At 39.6% G+C, this 26,833-nt stretch overlaps 1 protein-coding gene across 6 annotated transcripts; it reads left to right on the forward strand.

The window, feature by feature from the left end:
- LOC139409514 (protein tyrosine phosphatase receptor type C) lies at positions 1-26,833 on the forward strand. Of its 6 annotated transcripts, XM_071154775.1 has the most exons (34): positions 7-105; positions 206-309; positions 11,361-11,384; positions 11,634-11,762; positions 12,077-12,139; positions 12,283-12,411; positions 12,506-12,994; positions 13,205-13,234; positions 13,349-13,585; positions 13,917-14,135; positions 15,733-15,858; positions 15,951-16,073; positions 16,217-16,354; positions 16,626-16,772; positions 17,046-17,260; positions 17,558-17,618; positions 17,884-17,992; positions 18,212-18,246; positions 18,476-18,585; positions 18,795-18,885; positions 19,506-19,582; positions 19,743-19,779; positions 19,977-20,074; positions 20,282-20,407; positions 20,876-21,033; positions 21,221-21,356; positions 22,712-22,861; positions 23,080-23,170; positions 23,547-23,680; positions 23,818-23,952; positions 24,075-24,197; positions 24,825-24,991; positions 25,359-25,494; positions 25,762-26,833. In XM_071154775.1, the coding sequence occupies exons 2-34, from the start codon at positions 246-248 to the stop codon at positions 26,095-26,097; spliced, it is 4,443 nt and encodes a 1,480-aa protein (XP_071010876.1). In that variant the 5' UTR covers positions 7-105; positions 206-245; the 3' UTR covers positions 26,098-26,833. The 6 variants fall into 6 exon arrangements, with proteins under 6 accessions (XP_071010878.1, XP_071010880.1, XP_071010879.1 ...); XM_071154774.1 differs by having other exon boundaries at positions 26-309; XM_071154777.1 differs by lacking the exons at positions 12,283-12,411; positions 12,506-12,994 and having other exon boundaries at positions 1-105.

Below are 26,833 nucleotides of genomic sequence, written 5' to 3' on the forward strand. Positions count from 1 at the left end.
GACATCACTTGTCGCGTAGCGCTGAGGGACCAGAGGCGAGGTTTAGGGTTAGGGGAACACATTCAGGAAGCTGTGTCCGCTGATAAGACTGGAGGGAAGACATACGTAAAGACAAATACACACAATTTCAACGTTTTTTTTTGTTTTTTTGTTGTTGAGAATAAGACGGATAATTTGTAAGAGTTTCTTTTGGCGTTACCTTTAGGACGTATGGTCTCTGGGTAGTGTGATCGTCGCTCCTGGACATGGCAGGTCTCTATGGACTGAAGATCCTGCTGCTGTGTACTGGGCTCATAGAGCTGGCCATATGTAAGTACAGTATGATACCCAGGGGATGGGGCTGATGGGAGGGCTGTTATCCCTTTAATGGTGACAGGGCTGTGGGGCCTAAATTCACCAATAAAGTACATGGAATTGTTTAAGAAAATGTAGCCCGATGCGATCATTTAATAAGGTTGATCAAATCTAATTTACTTGAGGCATTTTTCTTCAGGAATTTCTAATGTTAACAATGGATCAATCATGTTTGAGAGAGGGATAAAGGGCTGTGGTTCAAGCAGGATATGGTATACTTATTTTTCAGACCAATCAAAATGCAAATAACTTTGTTAGGTTTAACTATTAAAAGTGAATTGGAATAGAGTAACTCTGAGATTGTCAAGTCCTTCTAAAAACTGTCTGGGTGGGCGTCACCTGGAGGACTAGCTTTTAAAGAGGAGTCTGCTGAGTTGGTCCCCTCATGTTTCCCTCAGAGAAAGGACACACCTGATGATTAGTCAAATTCTTACTCTTAACTTGGTCCACTAAAATGCATTCAGTGATTGGATATCTATCTAGATCAGGGACTTAACATCTAAGTAATAATCTGAAGCTAATACCTGCCTTTCACTGTGCAACAATGCTACATTCAAAACCTCTTGCTCTGTGTGCAAAAGTGCACCCTTGTTTGTGTATATTTAGCGTGAATCTCCAATACATGTTAATGCTCTGAATGTAGAATGTACTTCTACCAACTGCAGTAAGACACACAGAGTTCAGATGTGGGGTTCTTTTTAGACAGATCACAGCTCAACCACTTCCGTGTTCCATTTTGAGCGGCCTGTCTGCACTTCCTGGTAAAGCTATAGCTGAGGTCAGGGCCGGTCCTTGCCGTTCTGCCACACTAGGCGAGACCAAAAAATGCACCGGCAAAACTAGAATAGTCCCAGTAAGCAACATTAAAATAAAATATATATTTAAAATATATATTTTCCAGATGCTGAATTTAGGTTCTGAATGAAAGGTGAAAAGATGTGTTTTCCATACGTTTATAATAAATATTTTCCAGGATGTTGAAAAAAACATATTTTCAAGATGTTGAAATCAGGTTAATTTGGGTTCTGAATGACAGTTGAAAATATGTATTTTCCAGATGTTGAAATCAGGCTCAGCTTTGATTCCGAATGAACGTTGAAAATATGTCATTTATAGCCTTGATTTATTTGGGACAAATCAAGACTAGTCCAGACCGTACAAAATGTGAACCAAACATTATTGATTTAGATTTGGTCTGTGGACCAATCTAAATCAATGTCCGTGGACGTGGAAGTCAGGCCGGTCCAAAAAAAGAATTCCAAAAGGCGTCGGCCCATGCTTACTGAGGTGTAGCCTACAGTATTGCCTGAAATTCAATTTTATGAATGCCCATCTATGTGGTAAGCCTACCGTTTTTAAAGCACAAAAAAATAAGAAAAAAAGAGGGCTCGTGCTTAGTGGGGTGTAGCCTACCGTGTCCGCCACGATGGGATTTTATGAATGCCCATCCATGTGGTAGGCCCACAATTTTGTAAAACAGGCCGTTGAGTTGGCTTTATTAATCCTGATTCCTGTAACTAATCAATTTGGCTATTTAATCTATGAATATCAGCAACCCAACGTTATCTGGGGTTATCGTGAGCCTATTTGCAATGTGTTTACACAGCGGGAAATGCAGAGGTATTTTCTTTTTCGCTATTTTCAGATTGTCAAAAATGTTTAGGATACAAACTTGAAACCACTGATCATGACAATGAGGTGAAACTTGTGATTGTCCATTCTATATTGTCCATTTTACTTGAACCTGTCTTGGTTTTAGGATATGTTGTTTGTTAACATGACATTTTTTATTTGATTGGGTACTTTACTTTAGGCTATTTGATCTGGAGAAACCTGATGTAAAACGTGTCTGTCTCATTACATTGTCATCCATTTTTATCTCCAGCCTGTAGGCTACAGAAAAGGCCACATACTCTTTCTTCCGCATATGTAGATGTCAATGTCTGCTACATGATTTATGTTAGAGAATTTTTTTGACGGAACGTTGGTGGAGTTCTGCAGCGATGCATCTCTCCAACAGCATCCTGGAGAGGCGCGCTGGGAGTGGTGGGAGCGCGCTGGCAGTGGACAAGCAAAATATTTTGTGCCCCTACCTTTGACAAAGTGGATACTGCTTATCACAGGAGGGCATCAACGCCCACCTAAAAAGCTGTCATTGTTTTGGGGCAGAATTACGTGAGGTTTTATGTATTGTTGTTGGAGGTACATCTTGATCAGTACAGCTCAGAAAATTTCACCCTCGTCAATCTTCCGCAATAGGCGATGGCCTCTTCCTGCCTAATAAGCGTGTCCCGGCGGTGGCTGAGATGAAACTTAAGAAAATGACGAGAGAAAAGCAGAAGCCTTTGAAATGAAGAAGCGGTGTTGAAATGTTCATAGAGCTGTATGATTAAAACAGCGTTTCAGGAAGGAGAGGGGGATGTGGTGAAGAGGGGGATGAGGCTTAGCAGAACAACATCTTATCTGTAAATGTAAATTATAGAGAGACAGAGAGAGAGCAAGGCTGTGCATATACCTTTTTTTTTGGGGGGGGGGGGGTGTAGTGTAATGCAAAAACAAGAAAAATGTATCCATTACTATTATATCCATTACTACAGCCATTACATATCAATTATTATATCCATTATTATATCCATTACTACATCCATTACCGTATCAATTATTATATCCATTATTATATCCATTACTATATCCATTGTTATATCCATTACTATATCCATTATTATATCCATTATTATATCCATTACTTTATCCATTACTATATCTATTACTATATCCATTACTATATCCATTACTATATCCATTATTATATCCATTACTACATCCATTACCATATCAATTATTATATCCATTATTATATCCATTACTATATCCATTGTTATATCCATTACCATATCAATTATTATATCCATTACTATATCCATTATTATATCCATTACTATATCCATTACAATATCAATTATTATATCCATTACTAAATCCATTACTGTATCCATTACTATATAAATTACTATATCCATTATTATATCCATTACTATATCCATTACTATATCCATTATTATATCCATTACTTTATCCATTACTATATCCATTACTACATCCATTATTACATCCATTACTATATCCATTATTATATCCATTACTATATCCATTACTATATCCATTACTATATCAATTATTATATCCATTACTATATCCATTACTATATCAATTATTATATCCATTACTATATCAATTATTATATCCATTACTATATCCATTACTATATCAATTATCATATTCAATACTTTATCCATTACTATATCTATTACTATATCCAATAATACATCCATTACCATGGATGTATGAAAACAAGAAAAAATGTATGAAATGTTGTATGAAAACAAGAAAAATTGATCCATTACTATATCCATTACCATATCAATTATTATATCCATTATTATATACATTAATACATCAATTATTAAATCCATTACTTTATCCATTACTATATCCATTATTATATCCATTACTATATCCATTACTATATCAATTATTATATCCAAACCAACTCCATTTGTTGCCATTATCATGTATCCCAGTGGTCTTGCTGACATTTTGACCCTCAACGCCCCAAAAATAATGGTACAAAACTTGTGAGTCACTTAACTTGGCTCATCTGAAATATGACAATGATCAATCAAATCGCAAAATAAAATATACAATCACATACTGTTTTAATAAAAAAAAAGTCAAGGTACAATATCACATTTAAAGTCAATTTACAATATCACATTTAAAGTCAAGGTACAATATCACATTTAAAGTCAATTTACAATATCACATTTAAAGTCAAGGTACAATATCACATTTAAAGTCAATTTACAATATCACATTTAAAGTCAAGGTACAATATCACATTTAAAGTCAATTTACAATATCACATTTAAAGTCAAGGTACAATATCACATTTAAAGTCAATTTACAATATCACATTTAAAGTCAAGGTACAATATCACATTTAAAGTCAAGGTACAATATCACATTTAAAGTCAAGGTACAATATCACATTTAAAGCCATAGTCTTGTTTTAACTCCAAGGGAAAAAAATTGTCTTTGACTTCAATGATAAACTGAAATAGTTGCTCTTTAAAACCAGAAGATTGCAAATTAAAGTGAATATTAAACAAAAAACTAAAAGTTCAAATCAATACATCAGGCTTTCCATCTATACAGTACTTTCCATGTTCTAGCAGAGATGAGTCTGTAGTAGATTGATAAACTGTATTTCTGATGGATGATTAACATAGGCCAAGTCTGTTTGCCAGGAAAATCTGGAGGAAATGAAACAAGTTATTTCTAGTCACTAATCAGGATATGCGCATTCACCTTTGCGCGCCAATGCCGGTGACTGGTCATTGGTCAACAATCAAGACGAGCAACTTTTGGGTTCTGAAGCATACAGTGCATTTGTAAAGTATTCAGATCCCTTGACTTTCTCCACATTTTGTTACGTTACAGCCTTATTCTAAATGTTTATTTTATTTTTTATTCTCATTAATCTACAGTGCCTTGCGAAAGTATTCGGCCCCCTTGAACTTTGCGACCTTTTGCCACATTTCAGGCTTCAAACATAAAGATATAAAACTGTATTTTTTTGTGAAGAATCAACAACAAGTGGGACACAATCGTGAAGTGGAGCGACATTTATTGGATATTTCAAACTTTTTTAACAAATCAAAAACTGAAAAATTGGGCGTGCAAAATTATTCAGCCCCCTTAAGTTAATACTTTGTAGCGCCACCTTTTGCTGCGATTACAGATGTAAGTCGCTTGGGGTATGTCTCTATCAGTTTTGCACATCGAGAGACTGACATTTTTTCCCATTCCTCCTTGCAAAACAGCTCGAGCTCAGTGAGGTTGGATGGAGAGCATTTGTGAACAGCAGTTTTCAGTTCTTTCCACAGATTCTCGATTGGATTCAGGTCTGGACTTTGACTTGGCCATTCTAACACCTGGATATGTTTATTTTTGAACCATTCCATTGTAGATTTTGCTTTATGTTTTGGATCATTGTCTTGTTGGAAGACAAATCTCCGTCCCAGTCTCAGGTCTTTTGCAGACTCCATCAGGTTTTCTTCCAGAATGGTCCTGTATTTGCCTCCATCCATCTTCCCATCAATTTTAACCATCTTCCCTGTCCCTGCTGAAGAAAAGCAGGCCCAAACCATGATGCTGCCACCACCATGTTTGACATTGGGGATGGTGTGTTCAGCTGTGTTGCTTTTACGCCAAACATAACGTTTTGCATTGTTGCCAAAAAGTTCAATTTTGGTTTCATCTGACCAGAGCACCTGCTTCCACATGTTTGGTGTGTCTCCCAGGTGGCTTGTGGCAAACTTTAAACAACACTTTTTATGGATATCTTTAAGAAATGGCTTTCTTCTTGCCACTCTTCCATAAAGGCCAGATTTGTGCAATATACGACTGATTGTTGTCCTATGGACAGAGTCTCCCACCTCAGCTGTAGATCTCTGCAGTTCATCCAGAGTGATCATGGGCCTCTTGGCTGCATCTCTGATCAGTCTTCTCCTTGTATGAGCTGAAAGTTTAGAGGGACGGCCAGGTCTTGGTAGATCTGCAGTGGTCTGATACTCCTTCCATTTCAATATTATCGCTTGCACAGTGCTCCTTGGGATGTTTAAAGCTTGGGAAATCTTTTTGTATCCAAATCCGGCTTTAAACTTCTTCACAACAGTATCTCGGACCTGCCTGGTGTGTTCCTTGTTCTTCATGATGCTCTCTGCGCTTTTAACGGACCTCTGAGACTATCACAGGGCAGGTGCATTTATACGGAGACTTGATTACACACAGGTGGATTGTATTTATCATCATTAGTCATTTAGGTCAACATTGGATCATTCAGAGATCCTAACTGAACTTCTGAAGAGAGTTTGCTGCACTGAAAGTAAAGGGGCTGAATAAAGGGGCTGAATAATTTTGAACGCCCAATTTTTCAGTTTTTGATTTGTTAAAAAAGTTTGAAATATCCAATAAATGTTGTTCCACTTCATGATTGTGTCCCACTTGTTGTTGATTCTTCACAAAACAATACAGTTTTATATCTTTATGTTTGAAGCCTGAAATGTGGCAAAAGGTCGCAAAGTTCAAGGGGGCCGAATACTTTCGCAAGGCACTGTATATTAATACCCCATAATGACAAGTAAAAACAGTTTTTTTTATGTTTGCACATGTATAAAAAATAAAATTTCAAATTTACATAAGTATTCAAGACCCTTTACTCAGTACTTTGTTGAAGCACCTTTAGCAGCAATTACAACCCCAAGTCTTCTTGGGAATGACGCTACAAGCTTGGCACACCTGTATTTGGGGAGTTTCTCCCATTCTTCTCTGCAGATCCTCTCAAGCTCTGTCAGGTTGGATGGAGAGCGTTGCTGCTCAGGGTTCAAGACCAGGCTCGGGCTGAGCTACTCAAGGACATTCAAAGACTTGTCCCGAAGCCACTCCTGCGTTGTATTGGCTGTGTTCCTAGGGTTGTTGTCCTGTTGGAAGGTGAACCTTCGCCCCAGTCTGAGGCCCTGAGCGCTCTGGAGCTGGTTTTCATCAAGGATCTATGTTCTTTCTCCCCCTATTGCTCAGTTTAGCCGGGTGGCCAGCTCTAGGAAGAGTCTTGGTGGTTCCAAACTTCTTCCATTTAAGAATGATGGAGGCCACTGTGCTCTTGGGGACCTTCAACGATGCAGACATTTTTTAGTACCCTCCCCCAGATCTGTGCCTTGACACAATCCTCTCTCGGAGCTCTCCGGACAATTCCTTCAACCTCATGGCTTGGTTTTTGCTGTGACATGCACTGTCAACTGTGGGACCTTATATAGACAGGTGTGTGCCTTCCCAAATCATGTCCAATCAATTGAATGTACCACAGGTGGACTCTAATCAAGTTGTAGAAACATCTAAAGCATGATCAATAGAAACAGGATGTGCCTGAGCTCAATTTGGAGTCTCATATCAAAGGGTATGAATACTGATGTAAATAAAGTATGTCTGTTTATTTTCTGTTTATTTTATTTTTTTATACATTTTCAAACCTTACCAAAAACCAGTTTTTGCTTTGTCATTATGGGATATTTTGTGTAGATTGATGAGGAAATAAAGCAACGTAAGAAAATGTGGAAAAAGTAAGGGGTCTGAATACTTTCCAAATGCACTGTATATATATATATGACTAGTATATATGACTATATATGACTATATATATATATATACTATATATGACTATATATGCATATATATATATATATATATATATGTATATAGTGCCTTCAGAAAGTATTCACACACAATACCCCATAATGTGGAATTGTGTTTTTTGACATTTTTACAAATTAATAAAAAATGAAATGCAGAAATGTCCTCAGTCAAAAAGTAGTCAACCCATTTGTTATGGCAAGCCTAAATAAGTTCAGGAGTAAACATTTGCTTGATAAGTTGCATGGAATCACTCTGTGCAATAATAACATTTAACATGATCATACTCAGTGATGTGTTGTATTGGATTTGCCCCAAACATAACACTTTTTATTCAGGACATAAAGTAAATTTCTTTGTCACATTTTGGCAGTTTTATTTTAGTGCCTTATTGCAAACAGGATGTGTTTGTTGTATTGTTTTGGAATATTTGTATTCTGTATAGGCTTCCGTCTTTTCACTCTGTCATTATTAAGGTGAGTGAGTATTGTGGAGTAACTACAATGTTGTTGATCCATCCTCAGTTTTCTCCCATCACATCATTAAACTCTAACTTTTTTAAAGACAACATTGGCCTCATGGTGAAATCCCTGAGAGGTTTCCTTCCTCCCTGGCAACTATATTTGTATTGACTGGGTGTATTGATACACCATCCAATGTGTAATTCATAACTTCACCATGCTCAAAGGGATATTCAATGTCTGCTTTTTAAAAATGCATTTAGGTGCCCTTCTTTGCGAGACATTGTATGGGTGGGGTACAGAGATGAGGAAGTCATTTAAAAGTCATGTTAAACGAACACTATTATTGTACAGTCCATTCAATTATTTTTTTTTTTTACCCCCTTTTTTCTCCCCAATTTCGTGGTATCCAATTGTTGTAGTAGCTACTATCTTGTCTCACAACTCCCGTACGGGCTCGGGAGAGACGAAGGCTGAATGTCATGCGTCCTCCGATACACAACCCAACTAGCCGTACTGCTTCTTAACACAGCGCGCATCCAACCCGGAAGCCAGCCGCACCAATGTGTCGGAGGCTACACCGTGCACCTGGCAACCTTGGCTAGCGCGCACTGCGCCCGGCCCGCCACAGGAGTCGCTGGTGCGCGATGAGACAAGGAGATCCCTACCGACCAATCCCTCCCTAACCCGGATGACGCTAGGCCAATTGTGGTCGCCCCACGGACCTCCCGGTCGCGGCCGGTTACGAGAGAGCCTGGGCGCGAACCCAGGGACTCTGATGCTGCAGTACAGCGCCCTTAACCACTGCGCCACCTGGGAGGCCAGTCCATGCAACTTATTATGTGATTTGTTTAACACATTTTAACTCCTGAATATATTTAGGCTTGCCATAACAAAGTGGTTGAATACTCATTGAGTAAAGACATTTTAAACGTTTCATTTTTTATTAATTTGTAAAACAAAAATGATATATTCCACTTTGACATTATGGGGTATTGTGTGTAGACCACTGACTCTCAATCTCAATTTAATTATTTTTAAATTCAGGCTGTAACACAATAAAATGTGGAACAAATCAAGGGGTGTGAAAACTTTCTGAAGTCACTGTATATATATATTTATATTTTTTTATATACAGGGCTGAGAATATTTCCTGAAGAAAGTTTCACATCATTTGATTTTTTCAACATTTAGTGGTGTTTCAGCCTGAATTTAAAATGGATTAAATGTAGATTTTGAGAGAGAGATTGGGGTAGATAGCCTTCGTCACATCTCGCCTTGGCCATCTTTATCACGTTATCACACCCCACCTTGGCCATCTTTATCACGTTATCACACCCCAACTTGGCCATCTTGCCATTAATGAGAACGAGCCACCAGAACCCCTACAAGCCTCTATGCAAAGTACATAGCAACCAGCTCTCCATTAATAAGTAAAGGCGTAGCTTCCTCTTGATGGTTGATTTTTTTGTTGTCTCAAACGCAACTGCAAACAACCTACACTGGATGTGTGAAGACATTTCACTTCTGCAATCAAACTTTGATAGCAGACTCACTGGTGGTAATGAACCATGGTTCTGAGGTAGTTCACCCACTACCTCAGTTACATATTCACAAACTGAGAGTAACACCTTTCAATCCTGAAGAGGTGTAGTAGTGTGAAAAAGTAACAAAAAGAATCCCCAGCCAGTCACAACAGCAGCATCTGACCAGGTTTTCATTGGGTGGGCGGACCAGTAAAATGTCAGTGCAGGGTGCGTCTCCCTTGGAAACACTAAAACACAGAAACCAGAGTTGAGCAAAAACAACAAAAAAAAACACTTCCTGAAGTCTAATTATTGTTCAAGCAGCCTCTGTCACATTCTCGTTTCTGTTGTATGTCTCTGTTCAAATGGAAGAGAAACACAGTGTTATAGCAGTTTATTTTGGGTTGAATACTTCTATAGCTCTAAGAGCATTCTTTCTGTTTCATTTTTGTGTCGTTTTGTATGAGTCCTGTGTAGGAAAATACTAGCGGGTCAAACCAAAGCAAGTGTATGCTGAAACATTGTGACAACCTAATTGTATTGAAATAAGGAAGTAAACATTTTAAGTCGCTGCTTTTTGCATTTTGCCTTAGAAGCTCAGGGTTTGGGTTACAGGAAATCCAGCACAATGTTAACAGCACAAATCATCTAAAGTAGACCAGACCTTAAAGGTGTAATTGGGTCTGGAACATTCCATACCTATCTCATGTGATGTAAAAAATACAATTAAAATAAATAAAACAAATATATATATATATATATATATATATATATATTTAAAATGGTCAAGAGCCTTGGTGCGTTCACACCTGTGTGCATTATAGTCAAACATCATACTGTACATCTGCAGTTGGGACAAAACTGAAGATGAACGATTGCTGTTCGTAGAACAGAAAGGGGATTGGGTTCTCATCTCTGGGCTTGATGAGAAGCAGGAAACTGTGGTCGGATGCTGAAATAGAGTGTTCGCTCTGCTCCGAGTTACCATGGCTACCAGGTTATGCCACACTCACACTCACACACAAACCACCACTGCTAACAACGCCCTTTCCTCCCCGGCTAGCTACGAGCAGTAAGGAAGTCAATATATACACCACAGGAGGCTGGTGCCACCTTAACTGGGGAGGACGGATTCATAGTAACGGTTGGAACGGAATGGTATCGAATTCATCAAATCAAATCAAATGTATTTATATAGCCCTTCGTACATCAGCTGATATCTCAAAGTGCTGTACAGAAACCAAGCCTAAAACCCCAAACAGCAAGCAATGCAGGTGTAGAAGCACGGTGGCTAGGAAAAACTCCCTAGAAAGGCCAAAACCTAGGAAGAAACCTAGAGAGGAACCAGGGTATGTGGGGTGGCCAGTCCTCTTCTGGCTGTGCCGGGTGGAGATTATAACAGAACATGGCCAAGATGTTCAAATGTTCATAAATGACCAGCATGGTCGAATAATAATAAGGCAGAACAGTTGAAACTGGAGCAGCAGCAATTCATCAAACACAGAGCTTCCATTCCATTTTCTAGCCGTTCTCTGCTCAGCAGCCTCCTGTGATATACAGGGTAAAGCCTTGGAGGAAGTTATGTGCTTGATAAATCTGACCAAATACAATGTTGGTCGATGTTTATAGCAGTTCATTTCAGATAAATACGTTTTCAGATTGATGTGATGTTAGATAGTAATGTTGGCCATAAGACCTTGATGATGATATAAATGTGTGAATGTAAAAGTGACAATGACAAAACCATAATTCTCTTCTCTTCATTTTATAGGTGACGGGGATAAAACTTCGGAAGGTCAGTTGGTCTTAAAATTATTCTCTAATTCATGTCTTTATCCCCCAGAATCAGTCATGATTTCTCCACATCTGAAGGTGACCGTTGCATGATTGCAGATGCTATTCACATTAATGCTCAGAGGCAGCAACAATGTGTCCAGCTCCAAAGTTGGTCAACCCCATAGAGATCCTATGCTTCTACATTTAGCTCTATGGGGTAAAATCTTCATCTCAGCCTCTCACTCTCACTCTCACTCTCTCATCCAAGGCTCCACAACAACAATACCCCCACCAGGAACAGTAGCCATCACCAACAAACCCACAAGCATTCCCATCACACCTTTAAACTCTCAGACAGCATCCATCTCAACCACTCCTCCACCCATAAATGAGCAAGGTAAATACTACACTGGAGTGTCCGGGTGTAGGCGACCCCCGTTTACATCAGTGATATGTTTGATTTCTCTCTCTAAAATGAAGTCAGAGTGTTAGTTGTGAAATGTCAGTTGTGGTGATTTTGAACACACTGTCTATGTCACGGACGAAACATGGTTTGGTAAGTTCAGAATAAGAACAAGAGCATTGTAGTTTTGAGCCTCTATCAGTCAACCAACCAACCAACCAATCAACCAACTATCCACTCACTTCTCTCCTGCCTCAACTCTCCCCAACAGAAACTTGCAGCACTCACTCTGTCACTTTTATCCACAGACAAAAGCAACATCTCCAGTACTTCACCCACACAATCCACCAAGAATGCAAACGACTCCACAGGTAAACCTGCAAAGCAGAATCTCTCAGAGAGTCATGCTGGATCTGTTGATCAGCTCCATTACCAGGAGCTGATCACATCATTTTTTACATTTATTTTGTTATTTATTGTGATTTCTCTCTCTAACTGAGATGATTTGTATCAGGCCCCTTACTTCCAAACACCACCACCATCACCACGACGACCACTACCACCCTCTCACCTTCACTCAGTTCGCTTACCCCCACCTCAAACATCATCACTCAGGCATCAAGCCAAGCTACCCTCTCCAACGGTAATGTATACCTCCTCCATTATAACGTCTGTTAATGCTGTAAAATGTGCTGTTTCTGTCTCACATCAAAAGTGTGTCGTTCTCTATTTTATAGCAACTGGCGACTCGAGCACAAGCACTTCTTACCCTGCAAGCACCCTCAACCAAACCCAGACATCTGACCCTGCAAGCACCCTCAACCAAACCCAGACATTTGACCCAGCAAGCACCCTCAACCAAACCCAGACATCTGACCCTGCAAGCACCCTCAACCAAACCCAGACATCTGACCCTGCAAGCACCCTCAACCAAACCCAGACATCTGACCCTGCAAGCACCCTCAACCAAACCCAGACATCTGACCCTGCAAGCCCCCTCAACCAAACCCAGACATCTGACCCTGCAAGCACCCTCAACCAAACCCAGACATCTGACCCTGCAAGCACCCTCAACCAAATCCAAGCCTTTCCTACAAACACCTCTCAAAACCAGACTTTGCCTACAAACAACTCGACCTCTCCATCTTTGCCTACAAGCACTCCACCCATCCACAACCAAACCTCACCTGCAAGCACCCTGACTTCCACTACAGCTATCCCCACAGGTTGGCCTCTCCTCCATGGGATGCTGTGTTGTGTCCATTGATAGTAGATCATGTTTCTCCTACTGTTGTGATGTTGTAATGGAATGTTGTGATGTTGTAATGGAATGTTGTGATGCTTTAATGGAATGTTGTGATGTTGTAATGGATTGTTGTGATGTTGTAATGTAACGTTGTCCTCGTGGATTCTCACCTGTCTGTTCCGTCTTTCAGGCAGCCAGACTAAACCAACACCGCCAAAGTGTGAGTTCCAATTCCTTGGTTTGAGATGCATTCTAAGACTGTGCATGATAGGGATAGTTCACCTGAATAAATAAATAAATAAATAATGATCAATCTTTTCATTTAATCTTATAGGTACATACACGGTCACACCTGTCATCTATGGCTTTCAGATTGACTTAAAGGCCTCAACCTCCGACACATACAACATATCGTACCAGGATGAATCAGGAAAACACATTACTGTTGAGCATCAAACGGTGAACTCCACTATTGTGGGATCATTGAAGCCTTGCAGGAAATACACTTTGACAAAGATTCAGCCTGAATGTGAACTCCAAGGAAATAGCACTCTGAGGACTGAGAAAATGGGTATGTCAAAGGCACTGAGCATACACTGTTTAATAAGGTATTATTTGTTAATTACATATGAACTAATAATCCTTATTAAATCCTGTGGCTAAATAATGATTTGGAGGAAAACAAATTGTGGGATGTAACAGTCACTGTGTTTAGTAGTAACATATAGGGATCTTTTTAGGTTGAATCTCAATACAATGACAAATTACTTACTTATAATAACTATTATGTAAAATCACTTGTGGTTAACTAGCTGTAGACTATGATACTTATCTAAAATAATACATGTTGGAAAAATTGTTAAAAATCTATATTTCTTTTAACAAATGTTTGCACGATTTAGATGACCTAGAGTTTTCCACCAACACGAAGCCGGGATATTTGTGTTATGTGACGAAATGGGATATCAGTGATGCTGAATGGAACAGTCCTGTTATCACCTGGGACAAAGACAACTGTTTTCAGCTTTTAGATGAACATTTCTGCACAAACTTCACAACCAATGTAGCTGTGCCTGGAGATTGCAGTGTCAACATCAGCAAAACTATACCAATAACAGCAGGTGAGATTACTATAAATACTCAGAAAGAAAAGTATTTAAAAGGTTAAACGGGAATTACTCAACAGCAAAGGACATTTCTCAATCACTATGACCTGCTATCCTTTATTTAAACAATCCTGACCAACAGTGTACAGTGCATTCAGAAAGTACAGTACATGACGCTACAAGCTTGGCACACCTTTATTTGGGGAGTTTCTCACATTCTTCTCTGCAGATCCTCTCAAGCTTTGTCAGGTTGGATGGGGAGTGTAGCTGCACAGCTATTTTCAGGTCTTTCCAGAGATGGTCAATCGTGTTCAAGTCCGGGCTCTGGCTGGGCAACTCAAGGACATTGTCCCGAATCCACTCCTGCTTTGTCTTGGCTGTGTGCTCTTATTGTCCTGTTGGACAACGGCCCCAGTTTGAGGTCCTGAGCGTTCTGGAGCAGGTTTTCATCAAGGATCTATCTGTACTTTGCTCCATTAATCTTTCCCTCGATCCCGACTAGTCTCCCAGTCCCTGCTGCTGAAAAACATCCCCAGAGCATGATGCTGCCACCAGCATGCTTCACCGTAGGGATGGTGCCTAGTTTCTTCCAGACGTGACGCTTGTCATTCAGGCCAAAGAGTTCAATCTTGGTTTCATCAGACCAGATAATCTTGTTTCTCATGGTCTGAGAGTCCTTTAGGTGGCTTTTGGCAAACTCCAAGTGGGCTGTCATGTGCCTTTCACTGAGGAGTGGCTTCCGTCTGGCCACTCTACCATAAAGGCCTGATTGGTGGAGTGCTGCAGAGATGGTTGTCCTTCTGGAAGGTTCTCCCATCTCCAAAGAGGAACTCTAGAACTCTGTCATAGTGACCATCGGGTTCTTGGTCACCTCTCTGACCAAGGTCTTTCTCCCCCGTGCGGCCAGCTCTTGGAATCTTGGTGGTTCCAAACTTCTTCCATTTAAGAATGATGGAGGCCACTGTGTTCTTGGGGACCTTCAATGCTGCAGAAATGTTTTAGTACCCTCCCCCAGTGCCTTGACACAATCCTGTCTCTGAGCTCTACGGACAATTCTTTCAACATCACGGCTTGGTTTTTGCTCTGACATGCACTGTCAACTGTGGCACCTTATATAGACAGGTGTGTGCATTTCCAAATCATGTCCAATCAATTGAATTTACCACAGGTGGACTCCAATCAAGTTGTAGAAACATCTCAAGGATTGATCAATGGAAACAGGATGCACCTGAGTTCAATTTTGAGACTCATAGCAAAGGGTCTGAATACTTATAATTAATGTGCAAACATTTATAAAAACTTGTTTTCGCTTTGTCATTATGGGTTATTGTTTGTAGATTGGTCAGGATTTGTATTTATTTAATACATTTGAGAATAATGCTGGAACATAACAACTTGTGGAAAAGGGAAGGTGTCTGAACACTTTCCAAATGCACTGTATACTCTTATAAGATTAGTCCAAATGAGGACTAAAATAGATCCTAATCAGAGCATATCAAAGGCTGTGGCCACATTTTACACGGCTGCTGATAAACCATAATGTGTTAACCAGTATCACTAATTTGACTCTTTTGTGCATGGCTATAATTAAATCTTTCCTATTTTGAAACAGAGTATTCTGCAGTCAAACATTCTCCCAATCTGGAATTCAAAAATGTACTCCCTGTTGAAATAGTATGGAAAAACAAGCCAAAAAACTGTAGCCCTAAAGATCTGGACATTCATTACACCTGTGAAGGTAAAAATAATGTTTCCACATTTCATATGAATTTACATATGATAACAATTTATTTTTTCAAAGGAATCACTAATATTTTTGTTTTTGTCCAGGAAACAACAGGTCTATCAACTTGGATGATTTGGAACCCTTTCAGAAATACAGCTGTAGTGGAAAGATTACTCACAACAGTAAAGTCATCAATACCAAGTCCATTGACGTTGAAATCAAGTGTAGTAAGTTATTATACAAACATTTTTTAAGATAAACTCTCCATCGACTTAAACATTTGAATACTGAAAATAGCCTATAACAAGACATAACATGCATTTATTTCAGTATCACTATGATCATATTATTCTTATATTTCACTCCGTAGAAGTGGACATTACCAAAACGTCTACAAACACAAACACCTCCATAAGCCTTAAATGGACCAATGACAGCATTAACTGCCCCAAAAATCTTAAGCTATTTCACTCCTGCGTTTCCTGTAGAATTGAGACTGAAGTTAAAGGTAAGCTACAATTTTCAGAGACATTTTAAGTAATTATTTTACCCACCAAACAAATTAACCTTATTTTAATGATAAGTCCCTATGGAAAACATAGGTATGTATGTTTTCCTAAAGATGTGGTTGCCTTTACAATTGTATGTCCGTGGCAGCTTGTAGAATAAGCAGTTGCCTCAGGTGGGAGATGAGATCATTTATATATATATTTAAAACAAACAACTAATTGATAAGAATTTCAGATCAAACTTTGACTCCTTTTTCATCCATTTTTCAGCTTGTTACACAACGGATGAATTACATTATGATTTTAATAAATTGCAGCCGTTCACAAATTATATCTGTTCAATTGATCTGCGGTACAAAAACATGAGCTACGATACATTCCCAAATGTGTCTAAGAAAATCCAAACTGCACCTGGAGGTAAGTGTGACATACGTTGCATATATCATTTCATTCACAATATATAGCATAATGGTGATTTTTAACATACTGCAGCAATCTTTACACGATGCAGATGTTGAAGTGAAGGGTGCTGAGTAAAAATGTTTCTGAACCGTAATAAATGATCATAGAATATGAAGTGGAAGAATGCAGTTCACAACAGGCCTATATGAAATAACTGCTTCACATCTGTTGGGATCTGTGAACAGGATGACCATAATGTAATCTGTTGCCTATGTTTGTGTTTGACAGTACCTGATGAGGTGGGGGGAAAAAAACTGAGTGTGACTTATACTCAGAACAATGCTTTTACCATTACATGTGAGGAATTAAAGCCAGTTCAGTGGAAGGGAAAAGAGAAGTGGTACATTGCAACGATCACTGGGTCTGAGACAAAACAACAAAAACATAAAAAATGCAATTTTACATTTGCGGACCTCAGCTATTTAACAGACTACACAGTTCAGGTACGTTATTCAACATTCATACAGTAAAACCTAATGTATTGACTCTGCTGTAATATATCGTGGCATTAGATACTGCTGAATGAAATGCTCTATGTACTGTATGTAGATGAGTTAAACAGAAGATGTAGAAATGGTGTTTCACCAGTATGTCTCTCAGGTAATGTGTTCACATAGTCAGGATGATCATTAACGAGAGTATTGGCTCGATTATTGTGCGTTCCTGTTAACCCAGTGGGTTTGTTGGGACCAGGAACTATTGTGATGGAAGGATCATATATGAATGTCTTCTTTTTTCAGATCGTTGCATTCAATGGGAAATACAAGAGTAAACCAATAGAAACACACATTACTACTCACTGTAAGTAGTTTTACATTTCCAGAATCTTATGCAGAAGCCTGCAATAAATATACTCAAGTCAGACTGATTAAAATGATACGCTTTGTATGAATATTACCTTTCTCTGACTCCAATTAACAAAATAATATGACTTTGATGAACTGTATGAACAAGTGGCCGTTTATCCCTCCTCCTCCCTCCATTCATGGTAGGCTAAACAGCATTCAGTGTTGCTATTACATTGTTGAGTAAATGTCCCTTTACCACTCTTCTCATCTGTTTTCAGACAATGACAAAGCTGTGATTGGGTTCCTTGTGTTCCTCATCATCCTGACGTCTCTGGCTCTCCTCTTCGTTCTCTACAAGATCTACATCCTGCAGCGCAAGAAGTCCAAGTTAGTATTTAGTCAGTCCCTGTCGGACAGGAAGTCTCTAAATGCTACAGTAGGCTTCAGATTACCTTCAGATTGTATTTGAAGAGGTAGCTGTGTAAGTAGTAGCTTTGTTAGATCCATTCTAGTTTGGCTATTTAGTGCTGTAGATTATATGGTAGAGGATGGTATTCAACCGTACAGTAGATCTGCTATCCTCTGATATTACTGTTTGTTCCACAGCAACAATGATGAACAGATTGAGCTGATTCAGCCAAGTAAGTGAATATTTCTTCCAATTTGATCAGATTGAGACGCTCTTAAACAGAGCCATCTACTTTAAGTGCATAGGGACACACGCTTGCTGAACTCCATCAATTTAATGAGTAGATGTCCTATGACTGTTGCAAGACTATAGACTCTTCTACCCTTTGAACTCTCTCCATGAAAACCTTTCAAAAAGATACAATCTCCTCCTGTTCCTGTATGATGATTGGTGTTTCCTAGGTGATGAGGAGAACCTGCTGAACGTGGAGCCAATCGGATCTGAGGTGCTTCTGGACGCCTACAAGAGGAAAATCGCCGATGAGGGACGTCTTTTCCTTCAGGAGTTTCAGGTGAATGTTAGAATCCCACAACCTCCTGGCCAATCAGCAGTCTTAGACACTTAGGAAAAGACACAAACAAAGGTTAGAAATCAAATGGTAAATTACTCTGGATTTACTGTTTCTTTCTAGGGCAGATACTTACTGTATGTTTCCCAGACACCTAACCTCAGCTCCAGTGATTCCACCATTCAGCTCACAGATCCCATCTCTCCCTACAGAGCATCCCCAGGATCTTCAGCCGCAACACGGTCAGAGAGGCCAAGAAGTCCTGCAACCAGCCCAAGAACCGCTACGTAGACATCCTCCCATGTAAGTGGTCCTATGTGAACACTGCTGTCCCAAGGCAGAACACATTATCCTATATGAACACTGCTGTCCCAAGGCAGAACACATTATCCTATATGAACACTGCTGTCCCAAGGCAGAACACATTATCCTATATGAACACTGCTGTCCCAAGGCAGAACACATTATCCTATATGAACACTGCTGTCCCAAGGCAGAACACATTATCCTATATGAACACTGATGTCCCAAGGCAGAACACATTATCCTATATGAACACTGCTGTCTGAAGGCAAAACCCCTGATCCTATATGAACCCTGCTGTCTGAAGGCAAAAACCCCTGATCCTATATGAACCCTGCTGTCTGAAGGCAAAACACCTCATCCTATGTGAACCCTGCTGTCTGAAGGAAAAACACCTGATCCTATATGAACCCTGCTGTCTGAAGGCAAAAACACCTGATCCTATATGAACCCTGCTGTCTGAAGGCAAAACCCCTGATCCTATATGAACCCTGCTGTCTCAAGGCAGAACACATTATCCTATATGAACACTGCTGTCCCAAGGCAGAACACCTGATCCTATGTGAACACTGCTCCTCTCAGATCAGTGAAGTTATTTCCTTATGTCTCGGTCCAATCAGACGACTACAACCGTGTCCAGCTGACCAGTGGTAATGGAGAGACTGGCTGTGACTACATCAACGCCAGCTTCATCGATGTAAGGAACACTTGTTCGCTTTTAACAGTCATGTTATCTCATCATTTACCTACATGGTTAAAATAGTAAATATATAGTGATTACTATACATAGCAATTAGTAATGATACTAACTTATTTTGTACCTATTGTGTGCTGTGCCAAATTGTCTTTCGTTACAGGGTTTCAAGGAGTCTAAGAAGTACATCGCAGCTCAAGGTTAAGGACTGTTTTTACCGATGATTATCTTTACACACTGAATCGTGTAGTGTTGTGTTGGCCTTGCGTCTTTATTCTGCAACGTGGTGTGTGTGTGTGTATGTGTGTGTGTGTGTGTGTGTGTGTGTGCATGTGTGTGTGTGTGTGTGTGTGTGTGCGTGTGCGTGTGTGCGCGTGTGCGTGTGTGTGTGTGGTAGGTCCCAAGGAAGAGACAGTGGGGGATTTCTGGAGGATGGTTTGGGAGCAACAGTCCTCTATCATCGTCATGGTAACACGTTGTGAGGAGAGTAACAGGGTAAGCAAATAACAATAAAACTCTTCTGTTTATACGCTTAACACGTTTGTGTGCATGTTGCTCGGGTTTGCAAAGCAGAGTTTCCTTTCCATTACACCCACGGCTCAAACCAGAACAACAGGAAAAGACGGCTCGTCCTCTGAAGATGTTTTCCTATGACATTTAACTGGCATTTACCTGTTTCTGTGTTGTTTTTTTCCCCTGTAGAACAAGTGTGCCCAGTACTGGCCGTCTCCTGAAAGGGAGGTGGAGATCTTTGAGGGGTTTGTTGTGAAGCTGAACAGAGAAGAGCACTGTCCCGATTACATCATCCGTCACCTCAGCTTGACCAACGTGAGTCAGTATTCACAGGGTTAATACAGCGATATCTGTTCTTTTTAAATACACAAACACGGTAAAACAAACACTCTCTTGATAAACTGCCAAAACTAAACTAAAATTATATATCAAAGTCACTGAATGTCTGATTAGGATTAAGATACAAATGGTATGAAGTTGGCTGGTCACCCCATGCACCTCTATACAGATGTAGGATCTTCATTTGATCACCCTGTTGTTGCAGGAAATGCAAACCTGTATTTGAGTTTTAAAAAGGCTTTTAAAGTTTGTAATTTCCACTTTAAAATGTCAGACTTAATTTGCCCTAACAAAAAATACACCAACCCCTACAAAAATGTCCATTAATTATATTCCACACCATAATTCAGATTTCCTGTTACTGCAGGATTTTTTTCCTGCTGTGAGAAACTGGTCAAATTAAGATCCTACACCTGTATGTACGTGTGGTGTGTGTGTGTGTAGAAGAGGGAGAAGAGTGCAGAGAGGGAGGTGACCCACATCCAGTTCACCAGCTGGCCAGACCACGGCGTGCCGGGAGAGCCACACCTCCTGCTGAAGCTGAGGCGACGCGTCAACGCCTTCAAGAACCTCTTCAGTGGACCCATAGTCATCCACTGCAGGTAGAAAACCACACACACACACACACACACACACACAGGATTGTACTTTACATTTGTTGACCTCTCTTTATTCAAAATGTGTTTTGTTTTTTTAGTTGCCATTTTTCTATACTGTTGGGAGTTTTTGTGTCCAGAATGAGATATTTGTGTGTGATTGTTCATAATTTCACCATACTACTTTGTGCAGCGCTGGAGTGGGGAGAACAGGCACCTACATGGGAATTGATGCCATGATGGAGGGGCTGGAGGCTGAGGGCAGAGTGGACATCTACGGATACGTGGTCAAGCTACGGCGCCAGAGATGCCTCATGGTTCAAGTGGAGGTAAGTTGTCATCACATTAGACTATGAGTTTCTATCCATTAGACTATGATATGTATATTAACCTGTGTGTATTATTAAGTATTAATGTGTGTTTTAACCTGTGTGGATTATTAAGTATTAATGTGTGTATTAGCCTGTGTGTATTATTAAGTATTAATGTGTATATTAACCTGTGTGTATTATTAAGTATTAATGTGTATATTAACCTGTGTGGATTATTAAGTATTAATGTGTGTATTAACCTGTGTGTATTATTAAGTATTAATGTGTATATTAACCTGTGTGTATTATTAAGTATTGATGTGTGTATTAACCTGTGTGTATTATTAAGTATTAATGTGTGTATTATTGTGTATTAATGTGTGTATTATTAAGTATTAATGTGTATATTAACCAGTGTGTATTATTAAGTATTAATGTGTATATTAACCTGTGTGTATTATTAAGCATGAATGTGTGTATTAATGTGTGTATTATTAAGTATTAATGTGTATATTAACCTGTGTGTATTATCAAGTATTAATGTGTGTATTAATGTGTGTATTATTAAGTATTAATGTGTGTATTAACCTGTGTGTATTATTAAGTATTAATGTGTATATTAACCTGTGTGTATTATTAAGTATTGATGTGTGTATTAACCTGTGTGTATTATTAAGTATTAATGTGTATATTAACCTGTGTGTATTATTAAGTATTAATGTGTGTATTAACCTGTGTGTATTATTAAGTATTAATGTGTATATTAACCTGTGTGTATTATTAAGTATTGATGTGTGTATTAACCTGTGTGTATTATTAAGTATTAATGTGTATATTAACCTGTGTGTATTATTAAGTATTAATGTGTGTATTAACCTGTGTGTATTATTAAGTATTAATCTGTGTGTATTATTAAGTATTAATGTGTGTATTAATGTGTGTATTATTAATATTAATGTATGTATTACCCTGGGTGTATTATTAAGTATTAATGTGTGTATTATTATGTATTAATGTGTGTATTAACCTGGGTGTATTATTACGTATTATGGTGTGTATTAATGTGTGTATTATTAAGTATTAATGTGTGTATTATTAAGTATTAATGTGTGTTAACCTGGGTGTATTATTAAGTATTAATGTGTGTATTATTAAGTATTAATGTGTATTAACCTGTGTGTATTATTACGTATTAAGGTGTGCATTAATGTGTGTATTATTAAATATTAATGTGTGTATTATTAAGTATTAATGTGTGTATTAACCTGTGTGTATTATTACGTATTAAGGTGTGTATTATTGTGTGTAATATTATGTATTATTGTGTGTATTATTGAGTATTAATGTGTGTATTAACCTGTGTGTCCGGTCAGGCTCAGTACATCCTGATCCATCAGGCTCTGATAGAACACAACCAGTTTGGAGAGACAGAGATCTCCCTGGCAGAGCTGCACCCAACACTGGGCACACTCAAACAGAGAGACCCTGGTAACGAGCCTACTCTGCTGGAGGCAGAGTTCCAGGTCAGTCTAACTTATTCACTTATTCCTTCTGTTATTACTTCCTGTCCCTTCATCTCTTACTTCCTGTCCCTTCATCCATTCTTGCTTCCCTCTGTCATTTCTTTCCTCTGTCATTTCTTCCTTTCTTCCCATCCACTGTTCCATTCCCGTCTTTCCTATGTAATAAACGTGTTACCAGAGTACTTCAACTAGTTTTCTGTGACCGTTCTGTGATGTAGAGACTTCCACGGTACAAGAACTGGCGGACATTCAACACGGGGATCAACGAGGAGAACAAGAAGAAAAACCGCTCCTCTTCTGTTATTCCATGTGAGTACAGCATTCAGCCAGATCCAGCACAGTATCATTTGTTGTTAATAATAATAATAATAATACATTTAAGTTTAGTTCTATTAATTGTCCAAAAGTACGGCCCGCTTTCTCACTCTATATTTCCATAAAATCTTCACAAAAATGTCTTACTGTATGTCATTCCCAAACATTCTATGAACTTATGAAAATGTGAAAATGACCATGTTTTTTTAAAAAGATGTCATTCTTCCTTGGGGTGTATATGAACTGAATGTAATACGATTTCATGTTGCTAAAACGCTTTCAGTTTCACTTTAAGAAGTCTTCCTTGAAGAGTTCCTCAGATAGGTTTCCCTTCCTAAAACTGACTGGTATTTGAAACCATTCCAATCAGACGACTACAACAGGGTTCTGGTGAAGCTCGAGGACGAGAGCAGCCATGACCAGGACGACGATAACGATGACGATGACTCTTCTGACGAAGAGGACGAGGAGTCCACCAAATACATCAACGCCACACAGATAGATGTACATACCACATTTTACATTTGAGAAATTTTAAGTAATTTAACAGACACAAGATTATTGATGTGAGACAAAAATGGATCTCACTCAAAATGGAATTGAATCCCGTGAACCATTTAAAGTACGTTCATCTCGCTTAGGGTTACTGGTGTCAGAGGAGTCTGATAGCAGCCCAGGGTCCTCTAGCCGACACCACAGGAGACTTCTGGCAGATGGTCTTCCAGAAGAAGGTCAATACCATCGTCATGCTGTCAGACCTCACAGAAGGAGACCAGGTGGGTCCCAAAACAAGGAGGGGGGGGGGGGTCTAAGAACCTCTGTTATACAGCAGTGCTATTCTAATGCATTGTGTGGATGTATTGTTTGAGCGAGTCAGTGTTTTTCTCTGCATGCGTAGGAGTTCTGTTCAGCGTACTGGGGAGAGGAAAAGAAAACCTTCAGGGACATCGAGGTGGAGTTGAAGGCCACAGAAACCCTCCCAGCGTACACCACTCGCAGTCTCCAAATCCGTCACCCTAAGGTAACTGGTAACTAACCGTAGGGAATGTCTAGGGGCTGTTCCCACTTATGTGCGTCAGACAATGTGATAACTCTCCTCCAACTTAAAAAAAAAAAAGTATCTTCATGAAGAACTTAAGGAAATTAAAATGTGTTTGTGTCAACTTTGTCACTGTTTTAATATTGGCCTTTGAATCCAAGAAAAGTATTAAGTAAAGTGAACCTGAACTCAACGAAACCCATATACTGTATTACCTCTGGACATTTTTATTTAACTAGGCAAGTCAGTTAAGAACAAATTCTTATTTTCAATGCCTGTTCAGGGGCAGAAGGACAGATTTGTACCGTGTCAGCTCGGGGGTTTGAACTTGCAACCTTCCGGTTACTAGTCCACCACTCTAACCACTAGGCTACCCTGCCACCCCAGTACTGGTACTCCTTGTATGTAGCCTCGTTATTGTTTGTGTTGTGTTACTATTTCCTTTTTTATTTAGCAAAATATGTGTCTTACTGTTGGGAATGGGCTCTCAAGTAACTAGCAGCCCAGGGTCCTCTAGCCAGGGTCCTCTAACTACACCTGTAGTATTCCACGCATGTGACCAATAAAATGTGATTTGAACAACAACAAAAACCCATCCTGTCCCTACAGAGGAAAGACAGTCGGCAGGTGAAACAGTACCAGTTCCTGAAGTGGGCGGGACGAGAACTCCCAGAGAAGCCTCAGGATTTGATGGACATGATCAAGAACATCAAGCAGACCTGTGGCTATGGCAACAGCAAGGCAGAGAGGATCCTGCCTGTTGTGGTCCACTGCAAGTGAGTCACAGTCTCAGAGCCATTCTAGACATTGTTTACATATCTGCCTGCTCTTGGAGGCATCTGGATTTGTAAGATGAGTCAAAAACCCTACTCTTTACTGAACCAAAACCCTACTCTCTACTGAATCAAAACCCTACTCTTTACTGAGTCATTGCCCTACTCTTTAATGAGTCAATGCCCTACTCTTTACTGAATCAAAACCCTACTCCTTACTGAGTCAATGCCCTACTCTTTACTGAATCAAAACCCTACTCTTTACTGAATCAAAACCCTACTCTTTACTGAGTCATTGCCCTACTCTTTAATGAGTCAATGCCCTACTCTTTACTGAGTCAATGCCCTCCATCCCTCCATTTTCTCACAGTGATGGCTCGTCTCGCTCCGGGGTCTTCTGTGCGTTGTGGAACATCATGGACAGTGCCGAGACAGAGAAACTGGTTGACGTGTTCCAGGTGGCCAAGGCTCTGCGCAAGGAGAGGCAAGGCATGATCCACAGCCTGGTAAGTAGGACACATGTTGGCCTACTGTACCCTGGTCTGAACAAATACTGTTGCACATTTCCAAATTGTATTGTGGGTATGATGTACAAGGTCGTAAATGTGTCAAATGCAACATGCATTAGGACTATCTGTTGGTTTCTGTTCCAAGGTAGCTTATCATCTAGTTCAGCCACGGTCTCAATGAGGATTGTCCCTAGAAGGGTGAGTGTTGGTATGGTTCTCTCTCTCACCGCTGTCTGTCTGTCTCTGTGTTTGTCACCCTGTCAGGAGCAGTACCAGTTTCTGTATGACGCCGTGGAGGGATCGTTTCCTATTCAGAACGGGGAAGTGAAGCAGCCAGCCACCGCCCCAGCTGCAGCAGCTGACTCCATCCAGGTCGTCAACGAGACCAAAGCAGAGCAGCCTGCCAGCGCTACCACAGCCACCCAGCAGGGGGCAGAGGTGGTGAAGGAGGCCGTAGAGAGCACTCCCCTAGTGGCAGGGAAAGAAGCAGGTGCTGCAGCAGAGGGCAATGAGGATGAGGCTGCAGAGCCAGGTAGCCCTACAGAGAAAACCCCTCTGGGGGGGTCTAGTAACGGCCCCGCTGTCACCCTGGAGGTGTGACAGAACCTATATAAAGACGCTTGAACGGGATATTAGTACTTCAGTGCCTTTTACAGTGTTAGTGTTCAGTGGTCAGTAGAGGGATATAGGAGAGTTGGTATACTTGGTTTAATTACTCCTTGAATGTATTATACATGTAAAGCTTTCATTTGAAGTTAACATGTGTTTTGAAATAGATTTTTATGCCATTTAAAAAAATGTTTTTATAGCTTTATTTCTGTAAAATTATGACTTGGCGTATTTTCAGATTCAAACTAAGGGCTTTTTTTTCAATCCATATCGTGGAAATTCAGCACAAAAGACAAATTCACATTTTTTAAAGGGAAATATTCCTGCTTTGGCAGAGACGGCATTCACGCCAATATGTCGGCTCAATTGGAAATTATCTTTACATTTTGACCACGAAATCTGTAACGCTTCAGCGATATGGTTTGAATAGAGCCCTAAATTACGTATTGGGGCCATGGTAGGGTAAACTGTGTTAGAAATTGCAAAATGTGTGCTATTTTGACAAGCAAAGTAAATGGAAAACTTTGCACTACATTGCTGTTTTCAAACTACAGTTCTCTTTTATTTTTGCTTTTTTAGTATATATATTGATAAATGGTTAAGTGAAGGCTGTCATTTTAATATTAGGTTCGCTATTTTCTGTACTATCATAAGCGTAAATCAAATTTGTATATTAATTTAGAATAAGCAGTACTTTTGTTCTGAAATAAAGGAGTGTCAAAACGTT

Source organism: Oncorhynchus clarkii, chromosome 5 (assembly GCF_045791955.1).
Source record: "Oncorhynchus clarkii lewisi isolate Uvic-CL-2024 chromosome 5, UVic_Ocla_1.0, whole genome shotgun sequence".
Classification (NCBI taxonomy): domain Eukaryota; kingdom Metazoa; phylum Chordata; class Actinopteri; order Salmoniformes; family Salmonidae; genus Oncorhynchus; species Oncorhynchus clarkii.